At 42.2% G+C, this 16,720-nt stretch overlaps 1 protein-coding gene across 1 annotated transcript in view; it reads left to right on the top strand.

Moving 5' to 3' along the window:
• kdm5a (lysine (K)-specific demethylase 5A) overlaps nt 1-16,720 on the top strand; it is a 197,881-nt gene that overhangs the window by 121,714 nt on the left and 59,447 nt on the right. Inside the window, exon 20 of the mRNA XM_048607799.1 lies at nt 8,086-8,265. Within this exon, the coding sequence (XP_048463756.1) occupies nt 8,086-8,265 (180 nt within the window). The remainder of the gene's footprint in view (nt 1-8,085; nt 8,266-16,720) is intronic.

Raw genomic sequence — 16,720 nt, 5'->3', positions numbered from 1 at the left:
ATGGAGTGAAGCTGTTGTCAAGTTTTACATTTGTGCATGGACTGTAGTAGCAAATTATATATGAAATGTAATTATAAAGTTAAATCTTAGTTCGTTATACACCAAACTTTTTGTTTTAGCTAAATACCTTATAAACTAGCACTCTTGATAAACTGGCAAAAATTATAAACCTGAAATACTGGACGTTTACTGTACTATTGCGGTCTCCATAAAGTAGTCATTTAAGGGTGTCCATGAGTTGGCTGGCTGTTGGTAAGGTTTACTTAAGGCAATGTTGCATTATTATTTAAGTGATTTATGCTGTGAATGAAGTATAACAGTGATGTGTATACCCCCTGCATCATGTTTCTATTACTCTGTGTGTTTTTACATTTTATTATGTGAACTTCTTGATCATCCAGAGTATTTGATCAGCTGGTATGCTCCTGCTTCATAGGTTCCAGTTAATAAAAAGTTTGCTGTATTCTCTATATTTGTAGACTCATTAATAGTTCCTGATAATTGACTGTGTAGTATAATAATCACAGGCTACATTCTCACCCCTCGTAAATCTGAAAGGTATATTTGTTACGTGGCACAAACTCAGGCTTCTTCAATTAATCTGGATATTAAGGAAGGAATTTTGTTTTTGGTTTATTCATTCAGGGTATGTGGACATGGTCTGGGCAAGCATTTATTGCCCGTCCCCAGTTACACGGTAGTGAGCTGCCACCTTAAACTACTGTAGTCATTTGCTGTAGGAACATGCACACTACTGTTCAGGAGAAGGTTCAAGGAATATTGATCCAATGACTGAAGGAAAAACAACTTACTTCCATGTCAGAATAGCTCTTGTCCTTCTAAATAGAGATGGTGGTTGGAAATGGAATGTGCTGTTGAAGGAGCCCTTCTCTGACTTTCTGCAGTGTATTTTCCACATGGTACATGATGCTGCAACCATGCAACGGTGATGGAAGCAGTGGATATTTGATGCTGCTTTGAACTGAATGCTGTTGAGCTTCTTAACAATTGTTGAAGCTACATTCACCCAGGCACATGAGGAGTATTCCATCACTCTCCTGACTGGTGCCTTGGAGATAATGGACAGACTTTGGAGAGTCAAGAGATGAGTTACTTGCTGCAGGATTCCCAGCCTGCTGATGTGTCCAGAGTCTTTATAGGGTTTGCCAACGGTAAACCTTGGAATATTGTTCGTGGGGTCGTCAGTGACGATAATGTCATTGTATGTCAAGGAGCAATGATTAGGTTCTTCACAGAATCCTAGAAATCTTATCATGCAGAAGGAGGCCATTTGGCCCATTATCCCAATGCTGGCACTTCAAATCTCACTTTTCTCCCTCCATATCCCTGTATTATTTCTATTCAAGTAATTCCAATGCCATCTTGAATGCCTCAGTTGAACCTGCTCCACCACATTTCCAGGCAATAAATTCCATACCCTAACTACTCACTGTGTGACAATTGTTTTTTCTGACTTCATCCTCGCTTCTTTTGTAAAGCAATTTAAATCCAAAGGGCTTTTTCCCACAAGTGGGGAACAGTTTCTCCCTATCCAGATTGCTCATGATTTTGGCACCCAAGATCAGATCTCCTCTTAGCCTCACTTCTCACCAAGAAGAACAGTCCCAACTTCTTCAATCTACTTTCATAGTTGAGTTTCTCATCCCTGATCTACTCTTCTAAATCACTACTACACTCTCTCCAATGCATTTTTTATTATGTGACACCCAGAACTGTAGTAGTATTCCAGCTGAGGTATAATAAGTATCTCATACAAGTTCAACATCAGCTCCTTGCTCTTGTATTCAATGCCCCTATTGATAAGGCAGAGGCAACTGTATGCTTCCTACTCTCTCCGCTTGTCTTGCCACCTTTAATATCTGTGTGCAGATCCCTCTGCTTCTGCACCCTGTTTAGAATTGTACCCCCAGTTTTATATTGTGTTTCAATGTTCTTCCAATCAAAGTGTATCACCTCACACTTCTCTGCATTGAAATCCATCTGTCACCTATCGCTCAGTCAACGAACTTGTCTGTCTTTTTGGAGCTGTACAATGTTCTTCTCTTCATTTATGGCTCTTCCAAATTCAGTGTCAGGTAGCAAGCTTTGAAATTGTCCCCTGCACATTTTGATTATAAGTACAGTCGGTTCTGCTGTAACGTGTTCTGGCAGTGCGAATGGGCTATAATGTGACTGACGAATAGGGGAATGCTATTTCTTAAAAAAAAAAACTTGTATTGGCTATAACACGATTCCATTGGTGTGCAGAGGAGTATGCATTGACATCCCATGATCATTTTGCAGGCTTTGTCCTGAGCATGCACAATGTTAGCACTGAAAGAGTCTCTGCGCAGGCATTGCATGATTGTTTTGCGGACTTTGTCGGGAAGCACTTTCTGTGAGAGTTACAGTACTCTGTGATTTTGCAAATTCTGCCATTTTAGTTTATTAATTTATAGGAATTAAACATTTTTCAAACTGTACTGTCCTTTTGTGTTAGGTTTTTGAGTGATTTGTGAGCGATTTTTGAATGATTTTGTTTTGGTGGTCTGCCCCTAACCCCGCTTTTCCTGTAGGCCTCATTATTTCTATAGCATTATATTACACAGGAACGCAACTATTGTGTTTATAGCAGAACTGACTGTATGGGAAAAACAAGGGTCCCAATACAAACCATTGGCGATTTCCACGACAAACGTTCCTCCAGACTGAAAAATATTCATCGGCCATTACACTGTTTCCTATCATTCAGCCAATTTTCTATCAACATTGCTACTGACCATTTTATTCCATGACCTACAACTTTCGTCAAGTCTGTTGTTTGGCATTGTGTCAAAGACCTGTGGAAATCCACGTACACAATCGATTTAATAGCATTGAGGCTTTCTGTTATCTCTTGAGAAAGTTCCAAGCTGTTTAAACACAATTTCCCCTTTAGACATCCATGCTGACTGTTTGTAAGCAGCCAACCTTTTCTCGTGTGGCTACTAATTCTATCCCGAAGAATCACTTCAAGAAGCTTCCCACCACTGAAGTTTAAAAACTGACTGTGGTGTTGGCAAATACTTACAACCTTTCTTGAGCAAAGCTGTAATGTGTGCATCTCTGGACGGTGTTCCTGCAATTTCAGTTCTTGCTGCCTTCAAAATCCTTGGATGTATCTCATCTAGTCCTGGTGCTTGTCATGGTGCTTGTCAACTTTAAGTACCAACAGTCTGTTCGATACTTCTCCCTGATCAATTTTGAAGCCTTCTAATGACTGAGTTTCCTTTTGTGTCACCATGGACTGAGAGCATCTCCCCCTTTTTGGTAAATATTGTTGCAATGTATTAATTTAATGCCTCAACCATGCACCCTGCCTCCAGGTTGCAAATCCTCTTTTTGGTCATTAACTGTCCCTACTACTACTTTTACTACTTATGCCTATAAAAAAATGTTTTGGCACCCGTTTTATGTTGACTGCTAGCCTTTGTAATAATTCCTGTTTGCTTCTCTTCTTGCTTCCCTTTGCTTTTCCACGATCCCTCTGAATCTCTCATTCCAACCATTTCTGACCAGTTCTGTTCTTGCCTGATTTGAAGTCCACTCTGCCAGTAAATCTTTATTGCTCTGGATTGATGCAAGTCATTCTCCACTGTCATCCTGAACTTCTGATTCATTGATTACTGTCTCCTAAATGTTCCTCCACTGACACTTGATCCACTTGGTTCACATCATTTCTAAGAACCAGATCCAACAATGCACCCTAAACTAAACCAAAGAAACAGCAATTGGGCAGACAAAGGAATAAGTTATGGTCAGCCCAGGAGAATCAATAGCTGATAATGGGGATCGTTATTAGTTGACATGCCACGCACATGTCATCCCATAGGCTGCTACCACAGCCACCACATTGTCAGCTGCTCATGGATACTGCCACGGATACTGGCAGACCTGCTGAGATTCTCTGACAATTTTGGTTTTTGTTCTTACAATGCATCTTTTCTTGTTGGACTGGATGCATACACTTGGGCAACTCGGTGGTTAGCACTGCTGCCTCTCGGCACCAGGGACCCTGGTTTGACTTCACCCTTGGCGACTGTCTCTGCGGAGTTTGCATGTTCTCCCTATGTCTGCGTGGGTTTCCTCCGGATGCTCTGGTTTCCTCCCACAGTCCAAAGATGTGCAGGTTGGGTGGATTAGCCATAGAAAATTGCCCATAGTGTCCAGGGATTTGTAGGCTAGATGGATTAACCATGGAAAATGCAAGGTTACAGAGATAGGGTAGGTGATTGGGTCTGGGTGCGATGCTCTTCGGAGGATCGGTGTCGACTCGGGCAGAATGGCCTACCTCACAGTGTAGGTTTACAATGTGTGGATGTGACCATTACCTGATGCTTAGGTGGTGTGAATGTTACTTTCCGCTTGTTAGCCCAAGCATGGATATTATTCAGGTCTTTCTGCATTTGTCGTGGACTGATCATAGAGTTCATGAACCATGTAGTTAAATCTGAAATCATAGCTGAAGAGAGGGGATGGAGTTGGTGCCAAGATTATCATATTACTCTTCCTTTATTATTTCTAAACTTTCACTCATTAGAACAGAGTCTTCATAGATAGTGGCATAACTACAAGGATGCGAGAATCCATGAAAGGGTGCAAGAGAAATTTAGCAGAGGATCCAGGAAAGGCAGATTTTATTTAGTGGGTTAATTGCCTGCATTTATTGACCATTCTTAATTATCCAGAGGGCCATTAAGGATCAAACACATTTCCGTAGGTCTGGAGTCACCCATAACCAGTCCAGGGAAGGATGCCAGGTTATCTTCTCTAACAGACATTAATGAACTAGATGGGTTTTTATAATAATCGACAATAGTTACATGCAAACGTTTTACTCCAGTTTTTTTTTATTGAATTTAGTTTCACCATCTACCATGGTGGAATTTGAACTTGTGTACCAAGAACATTAGCTTGGGATTTTGGATTATAAATCCAGTGATTTGCAGAGCACTACTTTAGTTTGTAAGTACAACCCCAAACTTCCAGTTGTTTGTTGTTTTTAATGTCCACAGCACTCCTGTGATAACGTCTCTTTCCAGGGCCTGCTGCAGTTTTTAAAAAAATTCTTTTTTGGATGTGGATATCTCCGGCGAGGCCAGCATTTGTTGCCCCTCCTACACGCTCTTAAACAGAGTGGTTTGCTCCGTTGTTTCAGAGAGCAGTAGAGTCGTTCACATTGCTGCATATCTGAAGTCACATGCAGGCTGGACTCGGTCAGGACAGCAGATTTGCTTACCAAAAGGACATTAGTGAACCAGATGGGTTTTTATAACTATCAGTGATCAGCTTGGTAAATTATGACCATGAAACTAGCTTTCAAATCCAGATCTGTTCTGAGTAATTAAATTCCACCGGCTGCCATTGGTGGAATTTGAACCTGTGCCTACGGACTACTGGCCCGAACTTCTGGATTACTAAACCAGTGACATTATGGGAGGTGGTGCAGTGTTCCAGTGAAGTGCTTACAAGTTCAGGAGCAACACTTTATCTTTAGACTCAGCACTCTTTGGCTTTCTAGACTGAGCATCAGGTTTAACAACCACTTTTTTTTTTTTGTCTCCTTGTATTTCCTTCCCTTTTTTTTTTGTTCCTCTCAGTCAGTGTTGTTTTCTTTATCCTTTGGTGTTGTATTCAGATGACTTTTTTGTAGTAATTAGTTTCTTTAGTATTCTATATTCATTAATACTCCTTTTTGGCTGTTGCATTATGAAATCTCATCTCTCAATCTAATCTCACCTGAACCCCACCCTACTCCAGACCTTCCAATTTGTTCTACTGGCCTCATTCCACAGGTATAACAACTCTGACCTTTCCATTTCCTGTCAATTCTGATGAAAGGTCATCAACCGGAAACATTTATTCTTTCCTTTCACCAATGCTATCAGACCTGAATTGTTCCAGCTTATTAAATTCTTTCTTATGAACGGTTTTCACATTTTATGTCCAGTGAAACCTTCACTATTCTTGAGAGGTCAAGGTCACTAACTCCAGATGTGGAGGGAAGCAATTCCATTGGCATGTACTAATTGCTAAGCCAGCAATGTCTGTGCTGGCTCAGCCATGCCCTTCTGGTGGATGATGGCTGCATACCCAATGACCATATTTTACACTGAGCTAATCCTTGGGTCACAACTTCCTGGGCCTTTGCAACTCTGCTACAATGACAACTGTGAGTGATCTATGACAGTGACAGACATTGCCACTGACAACTAGAAACAGTCATTGGCTGTGGTCTCTGGAGGGCAACTGAATTGAAGGGCATATGTTATTTTGGGTAGGGTTAGCACATTTTTGCTGGACAGCTTGGTTATGAGGTGTGATGCCAACAGCATGGGTTCAGTTCCCAGCTGAGGTTACCATGAAGAACTGTCCTCCTTAACCTCTCTCTTGCCTGAGGCATGATTAAGACACAACCTGCCTTTCCCTCCCCCGCTGGCTTGCCCGCGCTCGCGCTCTCTCTAAACCTCCTCCCCTCCCACTCTGTCCCAATGAGAGAACAGCTCCATAGTCCGGTAAGACCGTGGTGACTTTACCTATTACATATGTATGTACATCTATATAAAATACCCGTAATTCTAATATCCTTAATTCTAAACAAGAGGAAGTTAGCCAGAAAGCTGAGGGGGAAAGAATTTGTCAGACTCCTGATTTTCATTTTTACAGTCTGGTGGGAAGTCGTTCAAGGGAGAAACTTCAATCAGGCTCTGAAATGCTTAGAAGTCTTTCACTGTAATATGCACTAAGCAGCGTTCTGAAGAAAAACCGTTTAAAATAATGAGGTTATCTTAGAATATTATTCTCAGACAGGAGTGTTGTATTGCAGTCAGTAGCAAAGAGGTGAAGAGGAGTTTTGTGAGATCTTAAAATGAAAAAGACTTAAAAATGGTGCCAGAGATAGTATAGCCCTTGAACAAAGCCAGATCAGGAATATATTGATAATAGTTATCTATATGTCACAAAAGAATAGGGTGGTTTTCCCTTGCTTGTCTTCATTTCTGTTGTGAATAATTTTTCACTTTGCTTTATTTTTAACACAAATATTGATATTTTACATGCTCATATTTTGTATAGATCACTCAGTTTAAAAAAAAAAGACTGATTAAGCCACATTCCCCTTAGGAGTCTGATGTATCTGGTCCGAACATCAAGTCATTCCCTGTTACAATTTAGGCCTCTAGATCAGAACGCAATTCAAACTGTTGTTTTAGACCATAGGGATTCTGTGAATTCTACAGTGTGGAAACGGGCCCTTTGGCCCAACAAGTCCACACTGACCCTCAGAGCATCCCACCCAGACCTATCCCCCTATAACCTGATCTACACTGCCTCGGTGTTATTAGTAATGGATAAGTACCTGAAGCAGGGAAGAAAAAGGGCACAATTGGATTACATGGAGGGAAGAGAGAGGAAACCTCAGAGATGGAAGCAAAGTGAGATTGAAATAAAAGCTTCTGCTTGAAATAGCAGCTGGAATGCAAACCAGAAAGGCACAAAAGAAGTGTGGGTTTTGTAACCTTTGCCAAGATGAGAAGCGAGCAATCCTGGTTATAAACGGTGTTCGGGGAAAGAAGAGCCAATCAAGTGACTGGTCTCCTTTTGTGCCCTACATCTACATGTAGTGATGTCACCAGTCAGGGTTCAGTTCCTAAACTTGACTGAAGTTACTATGAAGGTCTGGCTTTCTCTATCTCACCCCTCACCTTGGTGTGGTGATTTCAGTTAAACTCACCACCAGTCACCTCTTTCTAATGAGAGTGGCCTTAAGGTCCTCTGGAACTATAATACACTGATTTTACAATAATAAGCTCCTTATTTAATATTATCCTATTGTGTCAGTAATAAGAAAAGTGATGGAGGTGATCATGTTTGAAGCTTTAAGCCTAAAGCATGATAAACATTGTGGTCTGCTCCAAAAGTGATGTTATTTTTGGATACTGCTCCAGCATTCGTTATTTGTTTACGGCAGGTTCTGTCTTGTCTTAAAAGTTTAGGATCAATTATTTTGAGGTGTTGCCTTACTGTGATATTTTCTGATATGTACAGAAGGGATCGTACAATGCGTATCTGGATCAGCTGGAAAGCCTACTTGCAAGAGGGCGCCCTATACCAGTGCGGCTGGATCCACTTCCCCAAGTGGAATCCCAAGTAGCAGCTGCTCGAGCATGGAGAGAACGTACTGCTCGAACGTTCCTCAAGAAGAACTCTACCTACACGTTGTTACAAGTAAGTCTTTCTTTTAAAAAAAGACTTATCGAAGTAACTATCTATCTCAGTAATTTTGCAGATGACACAAAGTTTAAACAGGTGGATGACTGTGAGGAAGAAGGTCTTGAGGCACAGGAGGATATAAATGGGTTGACTATATGGACAGATCAGTATTAGAAGGAATTTAATCCAGGTAAGTGTGAGGTGATGCAATTTGAGTACTCCCTTGTTCATTTACTTCTTCCAATGAACAGTAGGACACTAGGAAGCTCAAAGGATCTGGGGGATCTTGGTGTGCTTGCCCACAGATCCTTGAAGGCGACAGAACAGCTTAATAGGGTAGAATCATGGATTCATACAGTGCAGAAACGGCCGCTAGGCCCGTTAAGTCTGTGCCAATAGAACTACCACTAAAACTACGCTAGTCCCATACCCTTAAATGTTATGATATTTGAAGTACTCATCCAAATTTTTTTTTAAGGTTGTAAGCTCCACTGCTTTCCCAGACAGTGCATTCCAGATTCTCACACCAGCTGAGTGGAAAAGTTTTTTCCCAATCCCCTCTAAATCTCCTGTCCCTTAGGCAAAACTGTGCCCCCTCGTGATTAACCCTCTCAACCAAGGGGAACAGCTACTCTCTATTCATCCTGTCCATACCCTTCATAATCTTATACACTTCAATTATGACCCCCTCAGTCTTCTCTGCTTTAATGAAAACAATCCAAGTCTGTCTCGTCCCTCCTTATAGCCCAGTTTCTCCATTCCAGGCAACATCCTGGTGAACCTCCTCTGTACCCCCTCTTGTGCTTATCATACTCTTCATGAAGTTAAGCGACCAGAGTTATGCACAGTACTCCAGTTGTGGCTGACCAGCACTGTACACCTCCAACATTACCTCCTTGCCCTTATACCCTATGCCACAACGGATGAAATGAAGTGTCCCATATGCATTCTTAACTATCTTAGTCACGTGTTTTGCTGACTTCAGGGATCTGTTAATAGTTACCCCAAGATCCCTCAGTTTGTCTAAGCTACATGGTGTCCTGCTATCCATTAAATACTCCCTTTATCTTGTTTTTTCTTTCAAAGTGCATCACCTCACACTTATCAGGGTTAAATACCGTCTGTCCATCTGACAAACCCATCTATATCTTCCTGTAACCTATAACCATGATCATCTTCATTATTAACCACACTACAATCTTAGTGTCATCTGTAAATTTGCTTAACGTTGCCCCCACATTTTCAACTGTATCATTTTATGTATATAACAAACAATGAAGGTCCCAGTACTGATGCTTGTGGTACAGTGCTGGACACTGGCCTCCAGTCAGTCAAACAGCCTTTTACCACCACCTTTGTGCTCTAATACTAAGTCAGTTTCTAATCCATCTTGCCAAGGTTCCCTCCATTTCATGTGCTTTAACCTTCTCAGTCAATCTCCCATGTGGGACCTTGTCGAAAGCTTTGCCAATATCCATATAAACTACATCAACTGAACTTCCTTCATCCCCACATTTAATCTCATTTTTGAAAAATGCTATCAAATTTTCTTCTGGTGACTATCCTGAATTAACCTGTGCTTTTCCAAGTGGGTATTAATTTGTTCCTTCAAAATTTTCTCCTATAGTTTTCCTACCACTGATGTGAGACTCCCCAGTCTCTTAAAAAGTGGAACCACACTTACTGTCCTCCAGTCCTCTGACTGCTCCCCTTTGGCCAGAGAGGAATTAAAAATTTGTGCCAGAGGCCCTGCCATTTTCTGTCTTGCCTCCCATTGCAGACTGGGATAAAATTCATCTGGGCCAGGTGATTTGACTGTTTTTGAGCCTGACAGAGTCCCCAGTACTTCCCCATTACCTCTGTCAAATTGTGGAAGTTCCTCATAGTTCCTTTTCCTGAATTCGCCCCTATGTTCTCCTTTTCCAGAGTGAAGACTGAGGAGAACTATTCATTCAACACCCTTACTGTATCCTGTGGCATCACACACAGGTCGCCCCCTTGGTCCCTAATGGGTCCTACCCTTTCATTGGTTGACCTCTTCTTTTTAATATATATTGGGAACAGGATTAGGTAGAATCCCAAGTCCTTTCTCAAACCCCCTTTTTGCTCCTCTAATTGCTTGCCTAAGTTCCCTCCATTTTGAATGCCTCCCATTGTTCTGCCTGTAGACTTATCCATATGGAGCTGTTCCCGGTCTACTGCGGCCAGATCCTGCTTTATTTTAATAAAATCTCCACTCCTCCGCGCCCCCCCTCACCCCCAACCAAATAAAGTCCAAAGCCGTCTTTTGCAGGCAATCTTTTTCAAATTTGAACCGTATCGTGTTGTGATCGTTATTTTGAACCATACCATGTTCAGTTAAGGCACAGGGGCACTTGCCTATATCAGTCGTGATTATAAGAACAGGAAGTTATGTTGCAACCAAAAAACAGAAAATTGCTGGAGAAACTCAGCAGGTCTAGCAGCATCTGTGTTCTGATGAGGAGTCATAGAACATTGAAACAGACCCTTTTGATCCAACTCGTCCACACCAACCAGACATCCCAATCCAACCTAGTGCCATTTGCCAGCATTTGGCCCTTATTCCTCTTAAACCCTTCCTATTCATCAACCCATCTAGATGCCTTTTTAAATGTTGTAACTGTACCATCCTCCAGCATTTCCTCTGGCAGCTTGTTTCATACATGCTGCACCCTCCGTGTAAAAATGTTACCCCACAGTTCTCTTTTAAATCTTTCTCCTCTCTCCTTAAAGCTCTGCCCTCTAGTTTTGGATTCACCCACCCTTGGTGGGGGAGTGGGAAAAAACCTTAGCAATTAGCCCTATCCACACCCCTCGTGATTTTATAAATCTCTATAAAGTCATCCCTCAGCCTCTGATGCTCCAGGTAAGAAAGCCCCAGCTTATTGCTTGGCTCTGGTTGCCATGGTGTAATGGTGAGCGTGCTGGTTTCTGAACCCTGTGGTCTGAGTTCAAATCTAGGTGTAGCCGCCTTGGGACGGCACGGTGGCTCAGTGGTTAGCACTGCTGCCTCACGGTTCCAGGGACCCGGGTTCGATTCTCAGCCTTGGGCAACTGCCTGTGTGGAGTTTGCACATTCTCCCCGTGTCTGCGTGGGTTTCCTCCGGGTGCTCCGGTTTCCTCCCACAGTCCAAAGATGTGCAGGTTAGGTGGATTGGCCATGCTAAATTGCCCATAGGGATGTGTAGATTAGGTGGGTTATAGGGGGATGGGTCTAGGTGGGATGCTCGGAGGTTCGGTGTGGACTTGTTGGGCCAAAGGGCCTGTTTCCACACTGTGTAGGGATTCTATGATTTATTCAGCCTCTCCCTCAAACCCTGCTGTCCCATTAACATCCTCAGATCTTTTCTACACCCGCTCAAGTTTAATGACGTAAGAACACAGCATAGAACAGGCCCTTCAGCCCACTGCGTCTGTGTCAACCATGATGCTATTCTAAAATCATCCCATCTGCCTGCACATAGTCTGTATCCCTCAATTCGCTGTCTGCTCATATGCCTGAATGCCTCTTAAACTTCGCTATTGTATCTGCTTCTACCACCTCCCCCATAGCAGCTTGTACTGGGCACCTACTACCCTCTGTAAAAATCTTTCCCCCTTCACCTTAAACCTATGCCCTTTGTATTTGTATTTCCATACTGGGAAAGAGACTTCGATTATCCACCTTATCCATGCTCTCGTGATTTCATCATCCCTCAGCCTCTAAAGCTCCAGTGCAAACACCCCGAGTTTATTCAACCTTTCCTTCTAGCTAACACACTCCAATCGAGGCAACATTCTCTTGAGTCTTTTCTGTATTCTGTCCAAAGCTTCCATATCTTTGATTGTGTGAAGTTCTGATCATCGCGCATAGTACTCCAAATGTGGTCTGACTTGTATAGTTAGAGCATGACTTGCCAACTTTTGTACTTAATCCTCTAACTGGTGAAGGCAGGCATGTCATATGCCTTTTCTACCACCTTAGCCACTTGTGTTGCCACTTTCAGGCAGCCATGGACTTGCACCCCTCTGTATATCAATACTCCTTAAGGTCTGGCCATTTACAGTATATGTTCCTGTTGCATTTGATTTCCCAAAATGCATCACCTCACACTGTCCAAATTAAACTCTATCTGACACTTCTTGGCGCAACTTTCCAGCTAATCTGTATCCTTTTGCATCCTTTGATATCCTTCCACACGATCCACAGTTCCACCAATTTTCGTGGCATGTGCAAAATGTACATACCAGACTCCTGACATTTTAATCCAAATCACTTGTTATATATTACAAACAACAAAGGCCCCAGCACTGGTCACAGACTTAAAGTCAGAAAAACATCCCTGCACAACTACTTTCTCTCTTCTAAGACCAAGCCAATTTTGTAACTAACTTGCCAACTCCTCATGGATTCCATGTGACTTGAATTTTTGGGCCAGAAGCATAGAATCTTAAATTTCCTTCAGTGTGGTAGCAGGCCATTCAGCCCATCAAGTCTACACTGACCCTCCAAAGAGCATCCCACCCAGATTCACTCCCTCCATTCTATCCCTGGTACCCTAACGATGAGGGACCTTATCAAATGTTTTAATAATGTCCATGTAAACAACATCCACTGCCTTACCCTCATCAATCGTCATCTTCACTTCCTCAAAAAACTCATTCAAGTTTGTGAGACAAGACTCTCTCTGCATAAAACCATGTGGACTGCCCACAGTAAGTCTCTTCACCAAATGTAAGCACCTTTGCACATCCTTTGGCAAAAAAGCTAATTCAGAAAAATAGATTTTCTCACAGGTAACCCCGGAGCAGAGAGAAACTGCAGCTTCTGGCTGCAACGAAGAGGGGGAAAAGATAGCTTCTACTGCAGCTGTCTAAAGTAAACCTAAAAACTTTTTTAAAAAAAACTAGAAATTCTGGTCTGAGAGTGGACCACACCCAGCCAGGCTGCCTCCACTGTTCCAACTGCATTTTAAAAACAAAAAAGCCTCATAAGCTGGTTTTGTTAGCTGCCTCGGTACCCCTTCCTTACAACCTCTCTTCAAAAGAAACCAGGGCAAAATAACCTCTTAAAGCCATAGCATCGTCACATTGCTGTTAGTTACCTTAGCTAGAATGGCACGACGTTTGGCCCAGGTTCTTGCTCTAGCTTGCCATTCAGTCCACGTTCAAATGCAATACAATTGGACAATATGCAGGCTTGTGCTGGCAAGTAAGATTTCTGCTACACCAATGCCAGGTAATGACCAACTCCAATAAGAGACAATCTAACCACCACCCCTTGATACTCAATGGTGTTGACATCACTGAATCCCCCACTAGCAACATCTTGGAAGGCTACCATTGACCAGAAATTTAACTGGACCTGCCATATAAATACAGTGGCTATGAGAGCATGTCAGAAGCTAGGAATATTGCACTGAGTTAATCACCACCTGACTTCCCAGAATATTTTCATCATCTACAATGCACCAGCCAGGAAAGTGATGCAAGACGCCCCACCTGCCTGGATGGGTGCAATGCCAATAACATTCAAAAAGCTTGACACCATCCAGGACAAAGCAGCCTGCTTGATTGGCACTATTATCCACAAGCATCCAGTCTCCACTACTGATACTCACATGCAGCAGTGTGTACTTTCTACAAGATGCACTGCAGAAATTCACCAAAGATGCTTTGACAGTACCTTCCAAACTCATGACCACTTCCATCTAAAAGGACAAGGGCAGTAGATACTTGGGCACACCACCAGTTGAAAGTTCCCCTCCTAGCCATTCACCATTCTGACTTGAGAATATATCACTATTCCTTCACTGATACAGGGTCAAAATCCTGAAATTCCCTCCCTAACAGCATTGTGGGTCTGACTGCAGCAGTTCAAGAATGCAGCTCACTATCATCTCTCAAGGGCAACTGGGGGCAGGCAGTAAATGCTGGTCAGTGACACTCGCGTCCCACGAGTGGGGGAGAAACCTCTCTCGCATACAAGACATCTGGTGAAGATTCGATCTGACTGTGCTCCTCATTTTTCAATGGTCAAGGAGAATACCAGCACTCCTTTTGTCCAGGAAATGAGAGGAAGTTAATGACAATGTAGAACCATCTATTCGTAATAAACTTCTTAGGCGCAGGAATCATCTGATCTGCTGACTTATTACATTTACAACCTTGTGTGCTGCTACTTCTTTTCAGTATGGTCCGCATCAGCCTCTAGGCTTCTGGAATTCCATGGTGCTGTTCTATATTATAAATTCCCACTCCCTCCCCAATTCTTGGTGCAGGGACAATGTAGAGTTAAACTTAATACGTGACTTTAATTTGACCAAGCTGCTTTGCTAGATTGTGGCCTACACAAATGTATTTATTGTTTGACCTAATCTTGGGACTCCAGATTAAAAGGATGTTTACTTTTTAAGGCTAGTATTTATTCCAATTAACAATTACGACTTTTGAAACATCATGATGTAACTTGTGAAACTGTGAGTATCTTGTAATACCACCCCCATTCTTATAGTGTGACACTCTGAGTAACGTTGCCAATTTACATCAAATCTGTCAACCTCATACATAATTGAATTTTTTTAAGCCATAAAGGGGAAATTTCTTTCCCTTCACTTGGATTTGAACCCCACTTCCAGATTTGGAAGGTCAGTGTTCACCCTAAGTAACATATTAAGCAAGTGAACAGGATAAACCAGATTTTAACAAAGCTGAACAATTCTACTCTGAATTCCAAGTTACTAATGACCTGTTTTTGAATGAACTCCACAGAATATTTGTGTTTGCATAGGATAGCTCAGCCCACTCTCAGACTAATTTATGTTTGTAGCCCACTAACAATTATAGCACTTAAACTAATTTGCCTGGTGGTGGGTGGCACTGCGGGGTGTGGAATCCAAAGATAATCTTTAGCAGGGGAAGATGAACTGCCAAAATCAGAAGTGACACCAAGTGAATAAAGAAGACATGGATTTAATAGACCAGTCAAAGCACAAGGGAGTTTGGCACGGTGGGATAGTATTTATTTTAAGGCAGATGAGTTGGGAATGATGTCATTGCTATTACTGAGACATGATTGAGAGAGGGACAAATTGGCAGCTCAATATTTCAGGATACATGGTGTTCAGGTGAGACAGAAGGCGCCAAAAGAGAAGGAGGTATTGCAGTTTGGGTCAGGGAATCTATTACGGCAATAAAGAAGGATGATATCTTAGAAGGCTCCTCAAATGAAGCCATATCGATAAACTTAAAAACCAAAAGGGGGCAATCCCATTGTTGGGAGTGTTCTATAAGCCCCAAACAGTCCCTAAGAAATAGAAGAGAAAATATGTAGGCAAATTTCAGACATATGTGTTTAAAAAAAATAGGAGATTTCAACTTCTCCCAACATTAACTGGGATGAAATGAATCCCAGGTTGTTGAGTGACCCAAGGGAGGAAATGGAGGCATTTGCAAAAATTTTCAAGTCCTCTCTGGCCACAGGAGAGACACTGGAGGACAGCCAATGTGGTACTTTTATTCAAGAATGGAGCAAGGGATAAACCAGGAAGCCAGACTGCTCAGTCTAACTTCAATGGTGGAGAAACTATTGGAAGTAATTCTGAGGGACAGAATTAATGTGCATTTGGAGAGGCAAGAACAGTCAGCATAGCTTTGTTAAAGGGGAGGTCATGTCTGACCAACTTGATTGAATTGTTGAAGAGGTGACATTGAACAGCTATGTAGATGAGAGATGTATTTTGATGTAATCTACTTGGACTTCAAGGTTTTTGATAAGGTCCCAGATGGGACACTGATGGCAAACCTAAGAGCCCATGGGATCCATGAAAATTTGGCAAATTGGATGCACAGTTGACTGAGTATCAGGCACAAGAGGGTGATGAATGAGGGGTCTCACAGGGGTCAGTGTTGAACCCTTTCTGTTTGTGGTTTATGTAAGTGATTTAGACTTGAATGTAGGAGGAAGTAAGTTTGCAGACAATACAAGCATTGAGGTGGTAAATAACCTTAAACTACAAGAAGCCATGGATGGGCTGGTCAGATGGATTAATCAGTGATGCATGGAATTTAATCTGATAAATGGGTGAGGTGATGCACTTACAGAATAAACAAGGCAAAGGAATACGTGATGAATGGTAGGACCCTGGTGTACATATTCACTGGTCCCTTAGGGTATCATGACAGGTGGATAAAGTGGTTGAGAAATTATACGGTATACTTGTCCTCTTGTCAAGACATGGAATTTGAGGTTATGCTGGAACTGCATAAAGTCTTGGTTAGGACACAACTAGAGTATTGTGTGCATTTCTGGAATCTAGATTATAGGAAGGACGTAATAGCACCAGAGAAGGTGCAGAGGAGATTTACCAGGATGTTAGATAACGCGGTGTAGAGCTGGATGAACACAGCAGGCCAAGCAGCATCTTCCTGCTCCTATGATGCTGCTTGGCCTGCTGTGTTCATCCAGCTC

Source organism: Rhincodon typus, chromosome 18 (assembly GCF_021869965.1).
Source record: "Rhincodon typus isolate 14 chromosome 18, sRhiTyp1.1, whole genome shotgun sequence".
In the NCBI taxonomy this organism is placed as follows: Eukaryota; Metazoa; Chordata; class Chondrichthyes; order Orectolobiformes; family Rhincodontidae; genus Rhincodon; species Rhincodon typus.
Note: the sequence above shows the minus strand (reverse complement) of the source record. Positions and strands in the feature narration are given on the sequence as shown.